At 34.5% G+C, this 23,114-nt stretch overlaps 2 protein-coding genes across 7 annotated transcripts in view; one reads left to right on the top strand and one right to left on the bottom strand.

Annotated features, from left to right (window-relative positions):
• Positions 1-1,166: 1,166 nt before the first annotated feature.
• On the bottom strand, positions 1,167-17,880 carry LOC144968544 (transmembrane protein 132C-like). The gene is made up of 12 exons (XM_078907009.1): positions 17,657-17,880; positions 13,991-14,163; positions 12,746-13,401; positions 10,779-10,928; positions 9,885-10,089; positions 9,361-9,504; positions 8,186-8,394; positions 7,487-7,787; positions 5,703-5,891; positions 4,821-5,096; positions 3,439-3,639; positions 1,167-2,721 (listed from the first exon to the last, which is right to left on the bottom strand). The coding sequence occupies exons 1-12, from the start codon at positions 17,712-17,714 to the stop codon at positions 2,005-2,007; spliced, it is 3,279 nt and encodes a 1,092-aa protein (XP_078763135.1). The 5' UTR covers positions 17,715-17,880; the 3' UTR covers positions 1,167-2,004.
• A 3,117-nt stretch (positions 17,881-20,997) lies between these two features.
• Positions 20,998-23,114, top strand: part of LOC144968551 (uncharacterized) — a 328,253-nt gene continuing 326,136 nt past the window's right edge. For 2 of the 6 annotated variants that reach the window (XR_013644601.1, XM_078907020.1), the window contains exon 1: positions 22,983-23,074. Coding sequence is in view for 1 of the 6 variants with exons in the window: in XM_078907020.1 (XP_078763146.1) it covers positions 22,996-23,074 (79 nt within the window). In the remaining 5 variants the exon portion in view is untranslated. Of the gene's footprint in view, positions 21,365-21,805; positions 22,092-22,401; positions 22,923-22,982; positions 23,075-23,114 lie in introns of those variants that run through there. The other 4 variants (XM_078907026.1, XM_078907023.1, XM_078907022.1 and 1 more) reach the window with 4 other exon arrangements.

The raw sequence follows: 23,114 nt of genomic DNA on the forward strand, positions 1-23,114 counted from the left end.
TCAATATAACCAATCAGTGTCTAAACGTCACTTTGTAGAAGCACCAGGTGAGAGTAAATATAGTTTAAAAAAGGTGAAAAGGGTAAAAAAAAAATAAAAAATAAATAAATACAAAAAACAAAAGTCAAAATATTTACGCAAACTTTTTAATAAAAATCACAACACCTGAACGCTTGGTTTTGAAAATCAACCGACCAAACAAAACAGTTTATATATCAAAGCAACATTCATATTTCTTTTTACATACATACAGCCTCGAAATTAAGTGGATAGTTTACAACATCTGTCTGTACAATAGAATAGCGTAACTGAGAATATGAGCACCAAAAAAAAAAAACAACAGAAAAATAAATAAGCTGTAATCTGCTGATAATTATTGTAAACAAATAAAGATAATTCAGATGAGAAGATGAATCACTGACCAGTCCAAAAGCAAAAATACAATTCACTCAAGATAGAGAAAGCATTAGCTGGCCCACTGAACTAAGGTTTTGTTTCGCCCTTGACTCAAGATATATAAAATTTACAGTAAAATCCATTTGATCGTTCAAGTACTGTTTTTAACCTAATGGTATACATCTAATATGTGATAAACTAACAGACGTTAATTCTTGGAAAAGAGGAAAAGATCTGAAATCACTTTCAAAACCTACAACTGTTACGCAAATTCTTCTCTCGCTCCATTTCTGTTATCAATAATAATGTGAAATTGAATACAAGCTTCAATTTAATTACAAAAACAGATCAAATGAGCTCAAAGAAATAATTAAATTGAAGCTTACATTCAATTTCACATTATTATTTATTTCTTTGAGCTTCGAGCAGCAACATTTACATTTCTGTTATCACACAGTATTTAATATATGTTAACATTAAACGGAGAATAATAGTAAATTCAGAAAAAGATGAAAAACAACATCACAATAAGTAGGAAAGCCAATTGTTTATAAACGCACAATGACTTAGATATCACGAAAATTGTTAAAATAATGCCATTATAATAACAAAAAAAGGAACCATTCAAATTTCCGGACTATTTACATTAAAGAAAATTTATAACCATTAAAATAAAAAGATTGCATGGACAGCTGACAGTTCAAAAACTGTAAAGACAGGAGAGTGTAAATCAAAATTCATTTTTTCCTCTTGCCTTGGATCATGAACAATTTTTATTTTTTTTAATTAAGAAAATTTAAAGCTTTGAATTCACCTAAATGTGAAAATGGAATGGGGAAAAGAAATTGCAAAAATCACGTTTTGAAAATTTCACCTGTGTTGTCCTAATCACATCATATTGAACAGATGAAAAATTAAACCCAAAAAAAGTATCACCCCTATCATATGAAGTTTTGATCAGTCAGCTAAGACAAACTTGTCTTAATATCATATCCAGTAACAGTTTAAAAATTGTTTTTCTTGGAAATTTCATTTCTATATCTTATCAAGCGTCTTGGAATTGGGAAAATCTGTTTCCTTCCCTTGTCTCATGTTATCAAATATTAAATTTACAATTGTAATTTGTGTTAGTGATCTATTATAGAATGAGAATAATGTTTATGTTATCTATGATAATAATCATTTCATATATTACACACTTTGTAAATGGGATTAGGGAATTAAAGCCACCGCAAATGTTTATTTGTGGCACTAGAGTATTCTTAGGTATATCCTGAGACTATCCTTGGAAATGCAGGGTTACAAATCTAATCGATTATATATTACTCACCCTGATTATACAAGATGAATTTTTTCATCCCATTAAGTACATTGGTAAAGTATAATACAAAACATATAGTTATCATATCAAATGAGGTCAAGCTCAATGCCATTGAGCTAAATGCCAGAATGACAGCAAGATCAAATAAACAATCTAATTATTTTGCTTCCATACAGGGAGTGACATGTACCCGTGCCGAATTATACTTTGTCACAACACTGCAATGTCTATGATTGCACAGGAATATTAAAATTTCACTTACAACAAATCATGTTGTATTTCTCTCTCTAAGCACAAGATTCTTTGAGATTATCAAAGTACTCCATCAGTTGTTCGTAGGTCATTCCCATTGCCTCATAATCCCACTCTGCCTCGTTGTAACCCATTCCACTATCATTATCTGGCAAAGGGTTGGATGTGATTCGAATACTGCACTCAGAACCTTGGTATGTAGATGTCATACTGTTTCGATTACTGGAACTACCCCCACCACCACCACTACTTGCACTACTGGGAATGCCACTGCTACTACTACTACCCTCACTTGCAGTGCTGTCTCTGTTTGAGCAATGCTTGGAGGATGAGGATACAGAATTAGGAATGACCATTTGGTTTCCATTGAAATCTTCTTCTGCCATAAGTGGCTGGTTACAGCCTGTATTTCTAGCTCCATTACGTTCCAGTGTGTCCCTGCCAATCCAAACCCAGTCCTGAGCCTGAGAAATGGAACCCTTCACTACATGGGAGGACTTTTTGTGCCCTCTTCTCTTTCGACGGTAACGAACCATGAAGACAGCACAGTTCGCAGTAAAGACAAAAATGGCAAAGACGAAAACTCCAACCAAGACGTACATTCCAACCTCCAAGGGTGAGAGGCCTTCAGCTTTTGTACTAACTGGCTTTCCAATGGCTTCTTCGTCTGGTTCTTCTGTGTTGGTGTCTTTATCACTATCAAGGTCAGTATCAAAGTTTTCTTTATTGTATGTGTCTTTCAAGTTGTATACCTGGTTCAATGATTGAAAAAGAAGACACACATTTTAAAGAAAAGTAACAATAATAAATAATTATAAATTGCAGTATGATATAAAACAACAGGGAACTTGTGAAAATTCTTAATCCAACACACAGAGGAATAAAAACAAGTGTTAGAGTTACAGACTAATTATTCAGTATGTCGGAATGTGCGCTTAAAGTATGGATTCGCAACGATGATAATTTGCTTCATACTTGAAGTTTTTTCCCCATTTTTTTACTGAGGTGTTGGGCCTAGGTCCCACCTGCCGTGCAGCATGGCCTCTTCACATGGATATATTCTTATGCAACCCATAATGATTTTTATCACATGAAAGTAATTCCCAAGTTGCCAATTCAGGAAGCAAAAATTTACTGAACTTTTCCGCAAACACATTGAATTTTGGCAGCTGAACTCCAGTGAAAAGACATAATGTACTTACTATTTTCTATTTAGAAGATGATTGGAAATATACTGAGGGTTTATAACATACTGATTTCCATAAATAAATGGAAAATTGGCAACCTTATAATTCTCTTTCTTGTGGCTAATACATTATTATTTTGAAAAAAAAAAAAAAAGTAAGAATAGATTAATAAATAAATAACGATAATAATAATAAATAAATAATTTATTACTTAGCATTATCGCCATGAGTGGAAAATATACCATATAGTATGTAACAATTCAACATCTCAGAATAACAAACCTTGTGTGCTGATTTTGAGTCTTTACTCTGTCCCAGTTGTCTCTCCAGCTGCTCCTTGTAGCTGATTTCCTGCTGATGTTTGAAATATTCCTCCTTGTTAGCGTAGGAATCTCCCACATAGCGGCCTTTGTTAGCCTGGTTACTGTAGTAATTACCGTCCCTCTGAGCTTGACCGTAGTAGTCTCCCTTTGCAAAATCAACCTATAAAACGAAAACACAGTAACAGAATTACAGACTTGCCAAATCATAGACCTCAGTTGCAAATTTACAAAATCATCACATTTACTACAAATTTTCATGCTACAGAGATTAATATTTTAAGTAATAATAATAATAAATTTTTTTTGTAGAAAGCTTTTGAAGTGACTGTTAATGAAGTGCAACTGGGAATTAAGAATATAAGATTCTTGAATTCATGCGTTTGAAAATTGGAACCAGTCCCAATGCCATTGGAATTAAATTATCTACTACCTCCAATGACCTCACCTGTATTGTTATATGTAAATATATTACTTTTATCCAATCACTGGTTCTCAAATTGAACGATTTCACATTAAGAATCATCATTGTAGTCAGGATAATATAATATGTCAAAATCCATTTTTAGTAAAACCAGAAGCGTGCTGGAGAATTTTTAAAAATTGAACTGCAACGCTTTTTACAAAGGATTATAGGGATGCTTCATTTTTTTGTAATTATGCTATAATGAAATTGGGTTTTCCCAAAACCAAAAGGATATAATTGATTTTCGACACCAGTAACTGATTTGTGATACTGTCCTCTCCTTGTTGTGAAACACAAGCATTCATCTCCATTCAATTCTGCATTGACTACCATCTTTTTTATACCACTATATTTTTCCATATCTGAACTTGTAAATCAACAATTACGATGACAGGTTAATTGTGAAATGAAAAGAAGCTGATATGATCCATAGCCTAAAACCTGTATTATGTCACAGTGAATCAGATACTGAAAAGAATCAGCAGCATAAAATTTTAGCTTTTGCATCTTTCAGTTTAATAAACTAAAATTCATTGTACTCAATAAAACTGGAATGTATTAATTAAGCCCAAATTTCATATTTCCAATATAAATTTATTTCATTTTTAAGCATTTAAATCAACCCGACATAATAATAATACCATTTTGAGACAGAGGCTCACATGTTCACACCAGCTCCCATATACAAAATAATCTTTTCAATGATGTTAATTTATACTTATACCTCAAGGAGGACTCTACATACTTTACCTTTAGTAATTGCTTTTAAGTTTTTTCCTCTTTTCTTCATATAATTTCTTTCACTTATCTACTTATTCAAATCATGAGGGAAAAAAAATGCTTAAGGGTGTTGATATTATTGAAAAAGAAAGAATTACCATGACATGGACATATTCTGTGTCCAGGGTTCTAGGTTTCCTCCTGTGACAGCCAGTCTCCTCCCTCAAGACAACTTTGATGATGTCTCCCTTTCCATTACCCACAGCCTTGATTGTGGAATGCACTGAGGGGTTCATTGTGGACTCAGATTCTACCACTTCCACTACATGAGGGTTGACAGATGTCACTTTGAGACTGAACTGAGACGGGTCTACATTACTTATTGGCAGTGTAGTTCCATCTTTGAACTCCAATGCGATATCCAATACTGCCTCCTGAAGACATACCAAAAAAAAAAAAGAAAAAAAAAGAAGATTTGTAAGTAGGGTTAAAGGACATTTTGCAATAAAAAATTAGAAAATTCTGGAAATTAGAAAATATTAAGCTGCTGGAGGCTGTAAACTGTAAGAAGTAGTGAAGAAATAATAATAACAGTTTAGAGGACAAAACTTTTAACACAAATCGTTTTCAACTCGAACTCTTTAGGCCAACAACAAAAACAATGAGATACTTTAGGTAAAACCCAGATAAGCGGGATTTTATGTCTAGCATTACCTTTCTTAATGTTTTTGATAATGGCTAAAGAAACATTTTGAGCCCAAATTTAAAAGTTAAGTATTTTGTTCCTTTTTGAACTTACTGCACTCATTTTAGTTCAACAGTGAAATTAAAGATACTCTTGCAAAGCAGCTAGAATGGAAAATTGTATGGAGTAAGGAAAGGTGCTGGGACTGTTTAATTATGAAGATGAATGATTTTTAAGAAGCAAAGCACTATTAACCATGTACTTCAGCTATCATATAAAAATGTTATGCCCGTTGTAAGATTACTTAGACCAAAGTATTTAAAAGTCATCTTAAGACTTAAAACCCCCACATTACCTGCTGTCTTGCAACAAAATGATCCCTAAGGTAGACGGTGGCCATGAGAGCACCTGGCAAGTTCCTATCCTCTGTGATCTGTAGTCCCATTCCACTTATGACTCGGACCATCAGACGCTCTATTTCCACTTTGTCTTTGCCCACTCGAATCTCCTTGGCTCCCATCAGTTTGCCAGTAGGAGACACAACCTGATGAAATAAAATTTAGACAAGTCACGAACTGTTATTATATATATTATATATATATATGCTGTTAAATTAAAATGTAAATGTTGGTTTTGTTTATTCATCTTAACTACGCCACTTCCACATCATCTCATTCATCTGTAGTGTTTCATTCATCCTGTTTGGATGATAAAGGGGAAACCCCAAACGTTCATTTGATCTGTTTTTGTAATTAAATTGAAGCTTACATTCAATTTCACATTATTATTTATGTTAAATTAAATGAAAATTATTTTTAAAAAATAAAATAATATTAATAAATCATAGTCAAAAAATGTTCGCAGCATGTGTTTTTAAATAATAAATCATCATGGCATCTTCAGATCACAATAAAAATTGTTTCTAAAAAATAATTTGAATATCAAAGATACAAAGCATCTAAGTTGTTTGGCAAGGTTATAAATAAATATTTATACACTTTACAAGATTAAGTTATGTTCCAGGGGTGTTATAAAAAAATCACAGCAAGAATGTGTGATAATAGCAAATAATTTTTGAAAAAAAGGGAGGTTAGATAAGAAAACAAAAAGGTGCAAAGTGACCAATGAGGAAGGCCATTGATGATCCAATTAAATCGACTGGAGGAAAAAAGAGATTGAAAACTGTCGAGGCAAGTAGAGATTGTGTAGAGAGAAGAGTAAAGACAGCCAACGTTTTGAGAAAATGTTCTTTTTCAGGATGTCAGTGCCAGTAAAAGTAAATGTGTTCAGCCTAAGACCATTTAAAAGTATCTCACATACAGAATCTTATCCTCATTCTAACTCAAAAGATAACAATATATTAATAAATATTGATTATGATTAATGAATTACATGGAATCAATTCTCTTGGTCCCCTTTGGAACATATGGCTGCAACTAATGCTGTCCCTGTATATCCGGTCAAATTACTCTTAATACAGTCATGCAAACTTTTCAAAATACCAAATAGAGAATTTTAGATTAGTCAAATGTGAGCCTGGCACAGTGACAACTAATAACAAATTCAATGGGCAAATAAAAGAAAATAACTTACAGCTACAGGAGTAGTTGAGTATGTGCTGGGTTTATTTTATATTTTAGAATGCTGTTTTTATAAGATGGAACGCCATCCTAAAGCTTTTACCTGATCCAAGTCAAATTACTTGAAAATGAGGCATATATATTATAATATCAAACATAACCATTGCATTTAAATTATATTACCATATTTCTCAATTGTTTCATTTATCACGTTCATTAACATTCCTATTTTAAAATAATGAAAATGTGAAGCTCTTATCAGGAAGATCCATCTAATGGGGAGTCAGGGAACAGGGCAACCAAATCAGGAACTTCCCAATCAAATCGGAAGGGTTGGCAGATCAATTGATAGGAGAAAATATTTCCAACAATGAAAATGAACAACTAACTGTCTCCCTGCCAGACACTTGGAATTGACAAAAGACATGACAGAAGAAACAGCAAAGGTAGACTGACATGACCATGTTGACAGCAGTGTTCAACAATGATAATTATTCTTAAAAGCAAAAAAAAAATAAAAAAATATTAATAAATAAGGAAACATAAGGGCCATTTTCACCTGAACATCAGTTTTTCCTGAAGACACTCCTTGAACTGTTGAACCAACAATCTTAGCAACATTAGGATTGGCAGTTTGCAATCTGTCCTTAACAAGACCTGTCACCCGAACGTATGTCTTCTTGTTGCGGTAAAAACGAGGTGCTTCTCCAGGTACACTGATGACAAAGCGTGCATACACATCCACCATTGCTTGCTGATATTTGTAGCGACATGACTGGTGATATGGTGGATTTTGTTCCTCTGTGCCCATTATGACGTTTGGATGTGTCAGCAGACCCAAATCTATCGCTCTCTTTGTTCTATTTAATGAAGTTGTAAAAAAAAAAACATAAGTCATTTCAGTAACATGTGAAGCCATGAAAAGGAATATATAATCTGAACTCAAACCAAAATCTAGCCTCTCTTGTAATAAGTTTGGGATTTTGGTTTATATATAAAGCTTCAGTAATTTACAAATTTACTTTGGGTAGACAAATGTTTAAAAAAAAACAAAAACAAAACAAGGAAAGAAAAAAGCATTAGTTTAAATTACTGGCATACGCCCAATTTCGAAGCTAGTCTTTGATTGGACAAGGAAAAATTGTATCTTAAAAACATTTCCAGAGGACGAATTTACTAGATTACCTAGATAAGGTTTAGTACTGGGATTATTATCCTTTTCACCACGAGAGAGAGAGAGATGTAAATGGTTAATTACCTGGAAGATGCAGTGGTTCTTTTCACTTTCCAGCCTTTGACCTGACTAAGTTTGGAATCGGAGAACTGAATCTCCAGTCTTGGCTCTGGGACCCAGACTCGAACCCCAAACTGTGCCATGTGATCAGCAGTTCTCACTAATACAGTCACATTCTTAGCACCTCGAGTTTCACTGCCATCCAAATATATGTGCTCACAAGAAACAGAGACCTGAGAATGAAATGAAAAATTAACATGTTAGACCGAGAAATTTTCATCACTATTTTCTAAAGTAGAACTGCCACCCAACAATTTCAGGAGAAAGGATGTAACTGTTGATTTTTTAAAAAGAATTGGATTTTTTTTCTTCTGCATAACTAAAAGTAGAATAATTATCCTGGTCTTGATTCATTAACTCTTTCAGCACTGAGGTGAAATTTGCATTTCTGTCTCAAAATCACTGAAGGGTGATTAAGACTGTTTCCTTAACAATGTATGGGCATTAGAAAAATGTTGTAGAACCCATTTAAATGTTAAAACCATTACAATAGTATTCTAAATATAGAAACAATATTTCTAATTTAGAATCGCAGGAATTCAGTAGAAATCTGGCTTCGTTTACATTATATTTTACTTGTTACAACACTTGCTGCACTTTGCAGTACTCATTAGATTGAAGGTCTCAGCAACTGTGCCAGTGGTGCTGAAAAAGGTAATAAGCTATATAAAAGTGCAAATTTTTATACTGAAGTCTAGTTGAAATATGTCATAAACAACACATAAGAACTACCTTTTAGTCATACTATATGTCAAAATTAAATATGAAATCCATCAATGAAAAATGGGGTGATAGAAATCCTGCAAGAATGTTTAATTTCAGACCCTATAAACTGGATATTCCCAGGGGAAAATGTGAGGTGGCAGCTGTGCATAATCACAAGCCTTTCAATGAAGAATAGAAACAACACAGAATCTAACAATCCCATATTCAAGTATACATTTTGATGACAGCAGGTGACTGTCATCCATTTCATAAAATTGCTTAAGACCTAGTCTGTTTGTGAGGTCATTGTGACGATATTGAAATTTGTACCAAAGCCGAAAATAAAAAACATATTAATTGAACAATATGACCCCACTATATTCATATACGATATAACTTTCAGACAAAAAGGATGTTTGATCGGTATTGTTCACCTTTAAAGCCTCCGGATCTGTAGACCGACAACTTGTGTTTTTAGAAAGTTGGTGGAAAGTATTGTCATTCATCACAGAGTAGACAAAAAGATCATACTTCTCTGTCTTTCCTGTCAAAACGGCTGTATTCAGCAAACTGCGCTCCTGAAATTATCATGTATTAAAAAAACAATCATAAATGATCACACTCAAATTAAAAACAATAAGAGTAATTGCCCCAAAATTATAAAAAGCATTTCAAAAGGAAGATTGGAATATCATTTTTTAAAAGTTCATCTTATATTGAGTCACTCATGATTTGACATTTATTTGATAACTGTATTATTACCTGAAGGAAAACCATTGAATATTGCTTAATTTTCAAAGTAGACATTTTTTTGATGAAAGACAAAAACTCCCCGTCTTTGACTTAACACACCTACTTAGCAGATCTAGTGAATTTGAAAAGTCTTTTCTTTCCATGAAAATACTAAAATCGAAAAAAAAAGTATTGTTATTTGATACGTCCAAATAATAACACAAACCTTTAAAACAGGTATAATTGTTTCCGCCTGGCTCTCATAAATGTTGAACTTGGCAGCAATTTTGCTTCCTTCAGGAGAGAAAAATGAATTGCGAGACAAGCCATTCTTTTTATAGTCCACAGTCCAAACAACACGAGCAGTCGTCATCAACAACATCCCATGATCTTTTGCTACACGGAACTGCCATCTCATAACTTCTTCTTGCCTGGATACAAAATTGATAATGATATTGGCAATACTTTATTCATTTTTTTTTATTAAGCTGACAATTTTATTGACAGGAAATGAGGCATTAGTTATGGCGAATTAATAAAGAGTGCAAATAATTATGAAAATTGATGCAAACAATGCAAAAAGATGGTTCATCCCACGTCAACAATAAAGTCACAATCACAAGCACTGAAGTGATTAGAAAACTTTAGGATAATGAAGAAAGCCCATCAGAGCCATTAGGCCCATGGAGCCGGAGATTATCCCAATTTCTATAGCATCAAACGGATAATAGCAATTGCTTGCTACCCTTTGGATAGGATGCTAGTCTATTGAAAAGCACTTTTCACCAGATCTAACAGACCCAACTACCCAATCACTGCTGGGTTGACCGGGGGGTCTGAAAAAAATCTCTACTGCACCGGAATCGATCTCATTACCTTTAATTGTGAAGCGAGTGCTCTACCAACTGAGCTATCAGGACAACAAAGGTTGTTACAAACACTGGAGAGAATTTGATCCCTTGTAATGCTGCCCAATAATACATTTTTGTTATTCTTAATAGTAATGCAGTCAAAAGGAATTCCAAAACCTATAATCACAAAATTAGCCCTTTAAGAGTCCATTTCAACATTAAAATGATTACTTTAGATGAAATTGTGAAACACCTTGAAATTTACCAACCTGTAACTTTTGGTGTACTTGACATCTTCTTTAAGAAAAGCAGTCACAGTTGCCACTCCCTCCTTGTCCCCAGGTTCAAAGAAAACACTCCATGGACTTGAAACTGATGATGTTGCCCCCTCAACAACCAAAGGACCTCGTACCTTGACCCTGTAAACAAGCATCGATAATAAATTTCAATTTGCTATACATTCAAAAAACCAAAGATGGCACTAAGTTCAATAATGTAATCATACAAAACTATTGATTGGTATATACCTCAGCTTATTCTTACAAAGCTTTAACTTTCAGGTTTTACTGACACTTAGAAAAGAAAATGATAATGTTCTTGTTTGCTTCTGAGTTCAGTTCAAACAAAAATTATAGTTCATTTCTGCACCTGAAGAAGGAAGATATTGTGAAAGTCAAGAGTTAATCTATTTTTGTTTTATTGTTTTTAAGGGTTTTACGGCGCTTGCAACACATTTAGCACCAGTAAAAAGGAAGAAAATTGGATAGGAAAAACATTCTAGATGTACAATTAAAAGGACTTGAGGAACAAGTAAGACAAAGGGGAATGATCCGAATAGGGAACATGTAGATGCGGCTATGTGGTCTAGTGGTATGACACTTGCTTTCGGATCGGAAGGTCCTGGGTTCGAGCCTCGCTCGGTACATAGTTGAGTCCTTGGAAAAGACTCTTTACTCACATTCTCTCACCGTCCTCAGGTATAAAATTAGTCCTGGTCGTTAACAGCGTTGTCTCTGTCCTATAAATGTGCAATATCGCCTAACAGGCGTCATATCTCGTTCTATATGTTAAGTGTTGCTGTTGGTCAGGGACCCCTTGTAAAGTGCTTTGAGCAAATTTAGCGGATATTGCGCTATATAAAAGCTCTTTTTAATTTTTAAATTTAATTTAGATTCCAAGAGCATACCATCAATGTACTTAGTTTGAGATTACCTACTTAAAGTCTCACCAGTACAAGATCCCACTAAGAGGAACACACTCAAATGTTTTACAAATGATATGTCAAAAATTAAAAACAGAACAGTCAAGAACAGAGAGATGATTTACAAGGAAAAAAAATAGCTCCCAAAACTATAACTCTCCATTCAACTGCTTCCCTCCCAGCCAAGGACTCCGCCAGGGTTAGGACAAAACTAAGTAATCTCATCACAAGACAAAGACAGAAAGCAATTGCAGAGGGAAAGAAGACACTGCAAGTACCTCCCTGCCCACTATGGGAGGTAGGGAACCCCACCCAGGAGTTTATCTGTATTAACAGTTGCCCAAGAATATGGAGAAAGAGCAGAGAGCAGAAGTAGATCTGATCTAGCCATATCTCTAGCCTAAGATCCTTTATCCAACCAGCCTCAAGCACAAAGCCATTGACAAAAGGAGCACAAAATCATATAATACAAAAAAGTACTTATCTAAATTCCAGAATAAGATGAACAAGATTACTTATAAAGATTTAAAACAAAAAAAATCTGCCACAAATGTCTGCATTTGACTTTTCCTTTCTGATAAAGACTCAATCACGACCCAGGCAAAACGAAATGGTATCTTTCCAGGAAAGAACACATGGAAAATATGAAGGCAAAGAAGGATCGATGACCCACTTCAGTTCACAATTGGAGGTCAAGGAACCAACCCACAAAAGAAGGCACTTAAACTTCAAAAATGATTCATAATTCAATTAATCATAACTTAAGTTGCTGCTGGAAGATTATCTATAAGAAAAAAAAAAAAACAAGAAATAAAATTGGAGTACAGCCAGGACAAAGACAAAATGCAACACAGAGAGTGTAAATAAATAATCAGATAGAGGAAAATCATCTTCCAGGGAGAGGTTGTGAAGCACCAAGACAAAATCTTAATTTTCCTCTAAACTTTCCATTCAATTCATTGTGCATAATAATAAACTTGAAAGTACTCACATAGTTAAAAGTATCTAGTAAGAAAATGAAATCATGAATCTTACTTGATCACAAATTCCTTCAGATTTGAATTTTCTTGAAGCAAAACAGGAACTTCAAATTTACTATTGGAATGAAGCTCCAATTCAGGAATTTGAAAAATAAGATCCTTGTCTTTATGATCATTATATGTTTTTTGCTCATGAACAAGATTTACAGATGAGATAAACTTTCTCTCAGAGACAGGTTTTCTAGTCTCTGGACGAGATGGGATAATAGTGTTGGAGACACTGGCACACTCCTGGTTTTGTTGGACATGGGAAATGTCATAATACACATGTACGTCTTGAGACAGCTGACTCGAATTAAATGACTGCCACCAACTATCTGGAAGATGCAATCCAGCAACACAAGCATTGCTGTTCCCATTCAAAAGACAAACAGCTGTAAGTTCTTCTAATCCCCTTGTGACGAAGATTTGAGCACACCACCATTGACTATAACCATAATAGCTGTATATTAAATCCTGCTGCTGTCGACGAGTCAGTGGCTGGGCGTGAATGAGAACTTGAATGACTGGGTTAGACTCTGCAATCTGTTGTTTGATTAAATGAGCACTGATGTCCATGTTATGGATAACTTGTCGATGCATGCCGACTTCAGACGTGTCCAATGGATCACCATAGGACAGGACATTGGAGAGGAATTCATTTGGAACCACCTGAAAGGACAAGAAAGAATAATTTATCATTTGTCAGTCAAAGTCTCCCTCTCTCTCTCACTCTCTCTTTATGAATGACAAATACATCCATATTTCAATAAAACGTTTCAACATGCATGGCAATGAAACTCCACTGATACATCGGAATGCTTATGCCAAAATATTTTTTAAAACTAATACTTCACTTAATTTCACTAAGATAATATGGGGTTACTGGGGCCACTTGTCTTCAAAAATATTAGTGTACTCACAAACTGTTTTGGTAAAATCAAACAATATTTAGAAATATTTCCACTCATTATATGATTATGTAGAAAAAAAGAGTTTTTGGTCGCACTAATCATGCTCAAGAAAAGTGGACCAAGTAACCTCTGGTGGCCCAAATATTACAATAAAAATGAAGTAAGATGCTCATCTTGAAACCTGAATTTAAGTCCAATTGTGCTGAAGGTAGGGTAGAAAGTGTATGATTGGGAATCCAAATTGAAAAGTCCCAAACTTAGTTTAAACCATATATCTGGTTTTAGGTATAAGCACATCAAGCACAATTTACAGAATATAATAAAGACCTCAGACAAAATTTCTATACCTGATACATTTCAAAGGGTCCATAACTTGCTCTTAGTTTGTAGACTTCCGCAGGATGGGTCAATATCAAAGACTCTTTGACAACACTTGGTTCTGATGGCTTAAATTTATGGTATGGTGACTTGAGGAAAAATCCATCCTTGCTATCATCAAAATCAATATCAATTGCTTGAACTGAAAGCAAAATGATGCATGAGAATTAATTCATAAGGAATAGGCTAAGTAATGATCATAAAAATAAATTTATTAACCTTTCTTTAAATCAACCGGAGTTCTTTGACTTGATGCTCTCATTCTCTTTTGAAAACAAACAATGAACCAATACAACAACTGCAAAGTTGTTAATCTTCAGGATCCCTGATAGTCTTACTCACATGCAAAGGTCGAAGTTTATTTTTCTTTTTCCTTATGAGCCCTCTATCAATGATTGAGTAGATGGAACTCTTTCATCTGGTACAAAGTATTTTGTAATCGAATAGCATCATATCCATAGGGTAGCATACCGCCCATTTTATGCTTCAGATATCAGTATAAAACTTCAGTAACATTTCTTTGGAGGACTATTTTTACTTTCACTATGTTGTCCTCAATGGGTCAGAAAAGGCTCGTATCTTTTAACGAACGAAAGTTCTGAAAAATCATAAAGTTTCTTAGAAAGTTTAAAGATGCTAGGTTTTGAAACAGAGGTAGGTTTAAAAAAAACAACTTATGTCTTTAACGTGAAGGCATGCTCAAGGTGAAGTTGCCTTTAGAATGGCCCACCTCTCTAATCTCATTTTTATTTCATGATTCATACCTAAACTGCCTTGCTTCAGCTTTATAATTTCAAGTTAAATTGCTCTTCATCCTCTTAGTCTTAGTCTTAGTCTTACTTACTTTAAACCATCTAAACAACAAAATTTCTCCATATTCCTAATGCAGAATAAATCGTTTCCACCAAGAGAGAAGTAAGAGGATTTCGACTCGGGCCTAAATTAAGCTATATAATCGCATAGCTTCTCTTTTAATTTTTAATAATAACATTAAGACTAAGACATGTTAAGTTGATGTAAGATTAAATCTAGCCTTTAATGGGTAAAATTGTATTGATTAAAGAGAATAACACAAACACACAAACATACACATGTGCACGCTCAAGACAGCGAGGTCCATCCATTTCTTGTTTGCAACGGCAACCCAGTTACCTTGTGGTAAGTAGATCCTGAGGCTAGGTGCCTGGTTACCGTGTACGTCGGCACTCCCAAAAGAAAAAACACTCAGAGAGAGAGAGAGAGAGAGAGAGAGAGAGAGAGAGAGAGAGAGAGAGAGAGAGAGAGAGAGAGAGAGAGAGAGAGAGAGAGAGAGAGAGAGAGAGAAAGAGAGAGAGAGAGAGAGAAAGAGAGAGAGAGAGAGAGAGAGAGAGAGAGAGAGAGAGAGAGAGAGTCTTGCACCCGCTATGGAAGATTTTGCGCACCAATTTTACTGCGCTTTATCATGCAAAATCATTTCATGCACCAGATTGCATAACTAGTGACACTTCTTCTTTTACTAAATAAACTTTTAATTAAAAAAAAACTAAACTGGTCTTTTTAAAGGACATCAATTGAATGATGATTGACCATCGAAGATTTCGCAAGGATGAAAATTTTATTAATTAATTTCAAACATAACTTGAAATTCATCAAGGATTGTTTAGTCTAGCTCCGAATGTTTTTTTTGTCTTGTCTTTGTTTTTTTTTTATAAATGCATCTTAACTAAGATTAAGATATCTACTGAATTTGACGGTAGTACGTAGGTACTTTGGTAAAAAATTCACATTGGATTGAGCTCAATGAAACCTATATCATTTTAAAGTGCTTTTCAACACGATTCTAATGATACCAAAATTGTGAAAATCAGTTAAAAGGAAGAAAAGTTATCTTAGTTTAAAGGCTGAAAAATGGTCTATTTGCCTTTGTTATTTACTGACGGACTTTGTGACCTGAAAATTGTTGCATTTCCGGTAGTAACCACCATTTGGATTTCAAAACTGGTCTAAAATGGCCGCTAAGATTTGAGTAAGGATTTTGCTAGAACGAATTTCATGGAAGCGGTATACAACTTTGCCCTGCATTTAATTTTATATAAAAGTTAAGATGTTAAATAAAAGTGCCATCATGAAATTTTGATTTACTAAGTTCTAATCTTTTAATTATCCAAAGCTAAATTATACCCTATTTTATCCATAATCAAAAATTATACTGAATTGTCATTGATTTTAAAACAAACTACACCAAACGATAGAGTAATTTCTCCTGAAGAAAATAAGACATAAATCATTAAAATCCATCCATAAACAAAAAAATCTATGGAACTTTTTCTGAGACCCATCACTCAAAAGTCAAAAAAATTGGGTCACAGTCACTAGCCAGCCCATTTATCGGCTCCTTGCTGGAGGGCCAAATGGACGTTTACCAAAGTATAGGAGTTAAGTTTTATTCTACTAAATTTATGGTGGGCAACTTAAAGTTAAAGGTGTCAAATGTCGGTTCCACTGGCCCATCTCTCTAGTTATATAGAAGATGAAGATGATATAAATTATAAAAAATGATTGTGATTGAGATTGAAATTGATCATTCTGATTGTGATAAGAAGAAGAAAATGCTCAGTCACTCAGTCAAAGTCAAACTCGCCACTCCAAAACCTGTCTGGGGATAACCAAAATTCGTTATCCCCAGACAAATATTTGAAACTCCGCTCTTTTAAACAATTATCCACATTCCAGAATATGGAATGTTTCCAAAATGCACATAGAAATAAGGAAAGTTAATAAAATATATATAAAAACATAAAAAATTAACCAACATTAAATCAGTTGTTACTACATATACACAATATGCGTCGACCTCGAAGTGGGTGTCATGGCAGAATGGTTTAGTCGTCTGCCCTGGAAGTTTTACCAGAATCGACGTTGTGGGTTCGAATCCTGGTTCCGCCACTTTTTTTTTTTTTTTTTTTTTTTTGTGCGAGTCTATTCTTTTCTCCTTTTTGTTTGACCTTTTGTTCCGTTTCTGAGCATGATTTACTTAAATTTGTTTTTATTTTTTTAAAAAAATTATTGTTTGTTTTTTTCCTCCTCGATCTGACCATTTGGTCGCTCTCTGAATATTTCTGTTTGTTTGCTTTTTAATTATTTATTTTTTAGGAAACTTTTTGATATCCGAGTGGGGACGAATATGACAATTTTCTAGAAACTAGAAAGGAACTAAGACTAAGAAGAGAGAGAGAGAGAGAGAGAGAGAGAGAGAGAGAGAGAGAGAGAGAGAGAGAGAGAGAGAGAGAGAGAGAGAGAGAGAGAGAGAGAGAGAGAGAGAGTTAAAAAAAAAAAACAGGTGTCTGGGGATAATGACAGCCCAGCCTTTTCGTTATCCCCTACAGGTGTCTGGGGATAACCAATTTTCATTATCCCCAGACAGGCGTCTGGGGATAATGACAGCCACTCCAAAAATAAAATTCAAACATGTAAATAGCTAGATATAACACTAACACATATTTTATGAAGAATATAAAAATAAGGATAATATGTATGAAAGAAAGCATGAAACTGAAATTGACGAGACGATGACAGACAGTAGTGACCGTGACAGTGGTAGTGTCAGTGATGGGGAGAGTGAAAGCAGACGACGTACACTCACACAACTTACTTACCAATGAAAACAGAAAAAAGAATAAAACATCCGATACATTTTGAAATTCGTTCAATCATGATTGCTGTAGAATAATGTTCGATCTTAAATACAATCAATACACCTTCTGTCGGCTACCAACATGGTAATTCAATCACTTTCAATTGTTTGTTTTGATCAGGTGCATCACTTCCCATTATGAGCCGCCATTTTATCTTCAGCAAGAATATTCCCAATAATTATACCAGAGAGGTTTTAGTTTCAGGAATTTCAGCGAAATAATTTTTTTCTGGGCCGAAAAAAAAATAGTTTTCAAAAGAGAATGAGAGAATCAAAGAAGAACATAAGATTCTTGGTTAATTTGAAGAAAGGTTAATGATAAAAAGAGCGTTTATTTTGAGGGCGTTTTGGAGGATCTGTCATTTGTTTAACACATTTAAATTATTTACTTTACGATTAAGTAGGTATTTCATCAAGGCATGCAACAATGACAACAAATTAACCAATTATAGGTCAGTGAAGTCAAAAGAACTATTGCACATGAAATACTATCATTATGAGGCTAAGATTGAGCAAAACCAATTAATGCTGCATTTTGTCATCAAAATACATCAATCAACCGCTTATTTCCCGATCAAAAGAGGATCTTGCTGTAAATTTTCCAATTTGGTTAACTGCATTCCTTTAGTCTTTTGAGTGCTTTCGCTACTTATGAAATATAGTTCCAAGACAGAATCTTTAAATCATCTTTCGAAAATGTGCCATATTTGCAACATCCTAATCAAAATTAACCTATTCATTCTTATAAGTCGTTTTATGAATTCATAATAGACATTTAACAAAATACAGGAAACCCCTAGCATCGGTAATGCAAAAGAATTTAGATATGTATTCATTCGCCTATGTGACATTGGTAATGTTCACAAACCAATGGAATGGTTCATTGAAGTTTATTGATCCGATTGATCTTTCGTGCCCGTGACCGACAGTTGCATCGATACTTCCTTTCCTTTTTTTTTCTTTCTGTTTTTTTCCCCCCTTTTAACTCACACCAGCTCATCTGCGACGGTAGCACACAGTGTAGAAATATACCGGGTAGAATATAACTAATTATTCCTCGCATTGCACGGAATCTGAAATAATAATGAAGCACATTGACCATGGTTAACCGTGGAAATGCGCTCTTATAGATGTTCGCAATATCTATTTATTTTCTTTTCTTTGGAGTTTAATCATTGGGGTTCCGAGACGACGTGCATGAAGTGTAATTTATATATTACAACACACACGCGCACACACACACACTCTCTCTCTCTCTCTCACACACACACACACACACACACACACACATATATATATATATATATATATATATATATATATATATATATATATATATATATATATATATATATATATATATATATATATACATACATGCCAAAGCGAGAGGTGCTTAGGTTAATGAGCCAAAGCACATGGTCGCTCTCCCAACCACATATAAATGCATACAAACACCAACACTTTTCACAATTTTAAATTATAATTTCCAGTTTTGCCACATTCACATCGATTGGTAATTTCGGGAGCATGGGATCGTTGGTACTTACCTTTTGCTCAACTCTCTTCCTTCATCTTTTCCTCCTCCTCCTCCTTCTCCTCCTCCTCCTCCTCCTCCTCCTCCTCCTCCTCCTCCTCCTTCTCCTTCTCCTCCTCCTTCTCCTCCTCTTTCTTCTTCTTCTTCTTCTTCTTCTTCTTCTTCTTCTTCTTCTTCTTCTTCTTCTTCTTCTTCTACTACTACTACTACTACTACTACTACTACTACTACTACTACTACTACTACTACTACTACTACTACTACTAACTACAACTACTACTACTTCTAACTTCTACTACTACTACTGCTACTACTAGTACTAATGCTACTACTACTACTACTACTACTACTACTACTACTACTACTACTACTACTACTACTACTACTACTACTACTACTACTACTACTACTACTACTACTACTACTACTACTACTACTACTACTACTACTACTATTACTATTATTATTATTATTTTTTCGACTTGATTGGCATGCCTGCTGCCCGTGATTTACCAACAATAATTTTTTTTTCATCACGTGAAAAAAAGAAAAGAAGAGATAACAGGCTTAATACTCTTCAACAGTCGTAACGTCACTTCCTTCCTAATGACGCATGGTAACTTAGTAACACTGGCTCTAAACTATCGGAACAATAGCGGACGCCGTATGAAATATTTCTCCGGCGAGCATAAAAGCGTATCCAGAGGGAAAAAACTCCATAAATTTGATCATGTTTTGACTTTTACACATTCTGATCACAAGACATATGAAAAGTTCTAGCCAGCATGAAGAATAAAAAGTAATGATTTTCTTTTTTTAGAACCAAAATGGCCGCCGTTGCCGGGCGGCGTGACATCAGACTACTGAATCCAATTGATGACAATAACAAGTATAGTTATCTCAAAAAAAGTAAAATGATGACGTGAAAAGAGAACGTAGACGTCTATGGATATTTTCAAGAAAACTAGAATTTAAATTATGGCGAAGAAACATTAAAACTTCCTTCAACTTTCAAGACAACAGTTATGCTTCTTGTAACTAAAGCATTTTATCCACTCAACGCGTTCGATTAAAGCACTTTACAAGTTGTCCCTAGCCAATAGCAACACTTAATAATAATAATAATAATAATAATAATAATAATAATAATAATAATAATAATAATAATAATAATAATAATAATAATAATAATAATAATAATAATAATAATTGGGGGAGGGGGTGAGTAAAGATGACAACCAACATTTGATGGACTATAATAAAACATAACGACGGTCTTGTATATATTTTAAATTGACTTCATTTCTATCCCTATGTCTTGAAAATAGCATTAATAGGCAATTTAAAAGACATCCCATCCCGTCTACCGTAATATCCAAAAGCGTGTTGTGGCGAGTGATAGTCATTGTGTGTTACCCATTTCAACAATGACAAGGTCACGGGACTTTAACACAATCACGAGACCATTGCCAAGTACACGGTTAGATTTATAATACTTGCCAAAATTCAATAAACCAACAAAACACGACCCCACCCCCATTTTCACCAGGAAACTTTTACTCACATTAGTCAAATATCGATCGAATAAAATTATCCTTAACAGAATACGTCTCAAAACAAATAAATAAATATATAATTGATAAGTAGCGGCGCATTTTGATCGATCGCTATAGTAAGGAGAATAACATTTTCTGGCCAAATGTAAAAACGTGTTTAATCGGTGCACGGCTGTACAACGCTTCTATTATGTAGGCTACTATGTACAATGCTTCAAAGAGGGTACGGCTTGGATCTGACCTGTCAAACACATACATATCTTTACATCTCGTGACTCTGGTATCGATTTATGATAATAAAAGCTCATACTTGAGAGACAAACTTAACTATTCATTTAGACCATATTATTGTGATAAGATTATCTCATCAGTATTAAAAAATAAAGTGTGAATAGTTATATTTTAAAAAATTGTAATTTTAATTTTGTACAGGCATGTTCACAGTTCACAGACGACTAAAAATTAATAGGTTTTGTTAATAGCCGACCCCTTTTTATATTTACTTCCCTGATTCGGCAAATACAATTTCATGTCTTTGGTGTCTCATTAGCTACTGACTGGTATCCAGTGACAGCAGGTAAGTAGTACAATTTGAGGCCAATGATATTGAATAACTACTACTACTACTACTACTACTACTACTACTACTACTACTACTACTACTACTACTACTACTACTACTACTACTCTTATTCTTACTACTACTACTACTACTACTACTACTACTACTACTACTACTACTACTACTACTACTCTACAACTCTACAACTACTACTCTACTACTACTACTACTACTACTACTACTACTACTACTACTACTACTACTACTACCACTACTACTACTACTACTACTACTACTACTACTACTACTACTACTACTACTACTACAACGACAACTACTACTACTACTATTTCTACTACTACTACTACTACTACTACTACTACTACTACTACTACTACTACTACTACTACGCGACGCATATTAGGCGAAATTTCTTCTTTTTTTTTTTTCCGACAGAGACAACACTGTCAACAGCCAGGTGCTCAATTTACACCTCAGTGCGATGAGAGAATGAGTAAAGAGCCTTTTCCAAGAGTTCAACCACGCGCCGCTCAGAGTGGGGTTCGAATCAGGACCTTCCGATCCGAATGCCAGGACCGAATTCGAACCAGAAACGTACTGGTTCGAAGTCTTACTACTCGACCACAAAGCCTCACTTATCTGGTTCCTGTTTCGAGTTCAAGACCGTAAGGTAGACCACGATGACACACGTGATTGATCTAAGACCCAGCGCCTCAATTAGGTATGACGTAATGAACACATTTCCGGAAATTGCATCTACAAAAACAAAAAATATAAATACAAAATTCCCTTTATTCATCACATAGTGGACATTTTAAAAAAACGATCCATTCCAAGGGAAGACTGGAATAACCCAGGCGTCAGCCGCAGTACAGCTCCGCAAACTGAGCTAGGGCAAGATGACTTGCTCGAATTTGGTACCTTTTGGGTACGAAGCAAAGGCCGTACGCTGAGCCACGCTGACTCATAAACGCAAAAACAAAAAAACAACAAACCCCCCCCCCCCCAAAAAAAAAAAAAAAAACAAAAAAAACAAAAAAAAAAAAAAAAACAGCGAAAATTACGATGGAAACAACGTACATTCTTCTCAGTGAGGTGGATGAATTCAAATCATTTTGCATTACTTAGGACTTTGAAGTAAATCTTCAGTGTCTTTTAACCACGACATAATATAAAAGTATAATTTACTGTGTCACTGTGTCTCTCACTGATTGAAAAGGAGTCACACAAACACACACCCACACACACACACACACACCCACATACACACACAATACTTGAATTTGCCCGAATTGGCTACGCCGTAATTATAATATGTATTGAGATTGTGCTGCGTTAACAGATAGACAACAAGACACATGATATGTTATAATGATACTCTAATTAAGACTTCAATGTTGATTCATCGACACACACACGTTCACTGCAATTGCCAAAAATAAATTATTCATGCAATGATGAAACGCCCTGAGGGAAAGTGTAGAAGCACTTATAAGTTGCTTTCTTGTATCGTGGTGTGTCGTGAAGTGTAAATTGACCTATGTCATTTCATGTAAGTAATAATATTATTATAAATGTGTTTTCCCCTTGCACCGGTTTATAATCATTTCGAGTGTCAATAATCAATGAGACACGGCCTTTGCTCGAGTATTGTTGATTACACTGCTGTACCTCCTGTGGCAAAACACATTATCCCTCATTTTGGTAAGAAAACTTATAGATAATTCAAATATTGATCGGTTAA

This window comes from Berghia stephanieae, chromosome 3 (genome assembly GCF_034508935.2).
Source record: "Berghia stephanieae isolate SIO BIC M18660-M18661 chromosome 3, UCSD_Bste_1.3, whole genome shotgun sequence".
NCBI classification, from domain to species: Eukaryota; Metazoa; Mollusca; class Gastropoda; order Nudibranchia; family Aeolidiidae; genus Berghia; species Berghia stephanieae.

Coding starts and splice junctions, on each gene's coding strand:
- LOC144968544 (XM_078907009.1), bottom strand. CDS start 17,714: ATGATTGAACGAATTTCAAAATGTATCGGATGTTTTATTCTTTTTTCT. Junction 14,164..17,656: donor TCTTTTTTCTGTTTTCATTG/GTAAGTAAGTTG, acceptor TTTTGCTTTCAG/TTCAAGCAATTGATATTGAT. Junction 2,722..3,438: donor ACTCAAAATCAGCACACAAG/GTTTGTTATTCT, acceptor TCATTGAACCAG/GTATACAACTTGAAAGACAC.